We start from the raw sequence: 2777 nt of genomic DNA on the forward strand, positions 1-2777 counted from the left end.
ATGTGGTCATCTCCCAAAATGGCAGCCTGCTGAGAGAAATCCATGTCCTGCATAAACGTCATGCTGCGCTTCAAAGCTAACAGCCGCTCCTGTGAACAGAGCACAAATAGAGCAACACAGCACCCATTTACTCCTCCTGCGGAGGTCTTAGGCAGGCCATGAGGATGGGAGACACGGGACATCCAACACGGGATGGATTGAAATTAAGAAAGTGATTGGATGGTGCAAATACTCGTCTCTGAATGCACAGAGCACTCGAGAAAAATCTCACTAATGCAATAAAATAACAGTGTGGTGATTAAAGTCTGGGATCTTTGTCCCATCTAATACTAAAAACAAACAGTTTTAGGATTTTGGAAAAATTATTAAATTAGGAAAAAATTAATAAATTCTGCTCTACTATTTCTAGGCCACAAAGAACAAAATCTATACAATTAAGTATCATCTTAAATTCTATTTTAATGTACAGAATATAATATAATATTATTTATTGCAACTACATAAGATATATTATACCCTATTATATATTCAATAATTTAAATATATTTAACAGACTTTTCCACCACTTTTTTATATTTTTAATTTTTTTTAAATGAATTTATAAATTTTTATTAAACTATATTTGATTAATTTTGTCTTATGAAAGTTCCAGGCTTTGCAATCACAACTTTAAAATTCCCTAATATTTCAGATGATGTGAAAAAGACAGCTTCCATTCATGAACAAAAAATGCTCTTTGTAACATTCCCAAATCATATCGACTATTATCCTGATCATATCATTTGTAATGGAAAATACTGTATTTAATTTAAAAAGTACACAATAAAAACATTTTTACTAGTTTAATAGTTTTTGTATATATTCTGAATCAGATTTGATCTTTTATATTTTCTGTTTTAACTTTAATTTTAGTAAAAGTTTAGTAATTTTGTTGTGTTTTTGTCATTGCTATTATTTATATATTTTTATTTACTAGCTTTAGTTTATTTCGTTTGAGTTATTTTAGTTAAACTAAATGAAATTGAGAAATGTCGCATTGGCAGCTAGCTGAAATAAAATAAGTTTTAGTTATTAAAGTTACATATATTTTATGTCAACTAACAAAAAAATTTTTTTTTAATGCTTTTAGTTTTAGTTAACTATAATAACCCTGTACCCAAGTTTTATTTAGATTACTATAACCACACGCATCCGAATCGAATGGGAATGATGGCACGGATGAACAACAAAGGCAAAAAGCAACCAAACTGCATTAAAAATGTTACTTTGCTCATCATTTTGAATCCTGTGTGGAGAAGTTTCTTAGCGGCCTTGTAGTAAACCGTCTCCGGTCGGTTATAAACCATGGCGTTGTCACACATCAGCTTGAAGTCTGCCTGGAGAGTCACACATCAGATCGAAATCAGTTACACTTTTATAGTTAAAAGTCTTTTTATTAAAGCCTAATATGAAGACAAATGAAGATAAAAAGAGCGGGACACTTGCGTACCTTGAATTCTGTGATAGTTTTGTATTCGTTTGCATCGATTTTGTCCTTCATTGTGCTAAAGTCCATGGGATGTTTGATTATCATGGAGTATCCTGGAGCAATGGCGTCTGTCACCGGGAAGGCAAAGAATCCGTGTGCATCTTTCCTGTCGAGACAGAAAGACTGTCCTTATATAATGCAGATATGAGGAAAGATTAGAATTACAACGCCATCTGCTTTTTCAGAGGCTCACCTCTGTAGCAAACGCAAGAAATGCTCCAAGAGCTGCTGGCGAGGGGTGCATTCGTTTTCTAGGAAAGAAACAAAAGGACAGACATGAAAATCACTTGTAAGTCATTTGTGATTTGTTTTGATGGATACCAGGGCTGTGCATCATTCAGAACTGAACTGAGAATGCCTTTTAAACAGCTGTTTAATTCATGAATTTGAAACGGAATTTATTTGAATTTAAGGAATCGGAAACTGCTGAAAGCGTAGATTTTACAACACTTTGTTCGAAACGGAGCCAAAAAAAACGTATATTTTATCTAAATATATAATTTAATGATTTTTATTTCCAATATTTCTTTTCATGGCAACACTACAATACGGTTTTATTTTTTATTTATTAGTCGACTGCATTAGTTAAAATGAACGAATAATGAAAAATATTTCTAAAGCATTTATTAATCTTTATTTTAATTTTGACATTTACTAGTACATTACTAAAATCAAACATCTGTTAATGTTATTTAATGTACATGAACTAACAATGAACAGTTGTGTTTTATTAACTGTATTTAATGGTTACAAAGATAATAAATATTGTATCAAAATGTATTGGTACTTGTCAGTTAATGCATTAAATAACATGAACTAACTAGACCTTGTTGCAAAGTGTTACCTATTAATTTGAATTTAAGTGAAAACTGCTGTAAGTGTAAATTTTAGTATGCTTTGTTCAAAATAGAGGCAAAAAACACTAATGCAATCATAACTCAATATATCATTTTTCAATAAATCACTTTTCAACAAGGTTCCATTAGTTAACTATATCAGTAAACAAATTAACAATGAAAAATACTTTTAATGTGTTATGTTAATTTCAGCATCTACTAATACATTATTAAAATTAAAAACGTTGTATCTGTTAATATTAATGTACATTAACTAACATTGAACAGTTGTTTTTATTAAAGCTGACATATCATGAAAATCTGACATTTCCAGGTTTTAAGTGCTATAATCAGGTCTCCGGTGCATCTACCAACCAAGGAAACGTGAAAAAGATTAACCCAGTAACTTTGTT

The 2777-nt window shown here is 30.8% G+C and overlaps 1 protein-coding gene and 1 long non-coding RNA gene across 3 annotated transcripts in view; both read right to left on the reverse strand.

Annotated features, from left to right (window-relative positions):
* Window positions 1-1796, reverse strand: LOC107569062 (uncharacterized). 2 transcript variants are annotated; one of them, XR_001606853.1, is made up of 4 exons: window positions 1722-1796; window positions 1490-1634; window positions 1266-1376; window positions 1-29 (listed from the first exon to the last, which is right to left on the reverse strand). It is a non-coding gene; the product is annotated as an uncharacterized lncRNA (long non-coding RNA). The 2 variants fall into 2 exon arrangements; XR_001606854.1 differs by having other exon boundaries at window positions 3-26.
* LOC107569051 (bromodomain-containing protein 9-like) overlaps window positions 1-2777 on the reverse strand; it is a gene marked incomplete at its 3' end in the record, with an annotated part of 26203 nt that overhangs the window by 20643 nt on the left and 2783 nt on the right. The window contains exons 4-8 of the mRNA XM_016255055.1: window positions 1850-1854; window positions 1722-1779; window positions 1490-1634; window positions 1266-1376; window positions 132-238 (exon numbers count right to left, since the gene is read on the reverse strand). Coding sequence (XP_016110541.1) covers window positions 132-238; window positions 1266-1376; window positions 1490-1634; window positions 1722-1779; window positions 1850-1854 — 426 coding nt within the window. The remainder of the gene's footprint in view (window positions 1-131; window positions 239-1265; window positions 1377-1489; window positions 1635-1721; window positions 1780-1849; window positions 1855-2777) is intronic.

This window comes from Sinocyclocheilus grahami, unplaced genomic scaffold (genome assembly GCF_001515645.1).
Source record: "Sinocyclocheilus grahami isolate Dianchi unplaced genomic scaffold, SAMN03320097.WGS_v1.1 scaffold1307.1, whole genome shotgun sequence".
Classification (NCBI taxonomy): domain Eukaryota; kingdom Metazoa; phylum Chordata; class Actinopteri; order Cypriniformes; family Cyprinidae; genus Sinocyclocheilus; species Sinocyclocheilus grahami.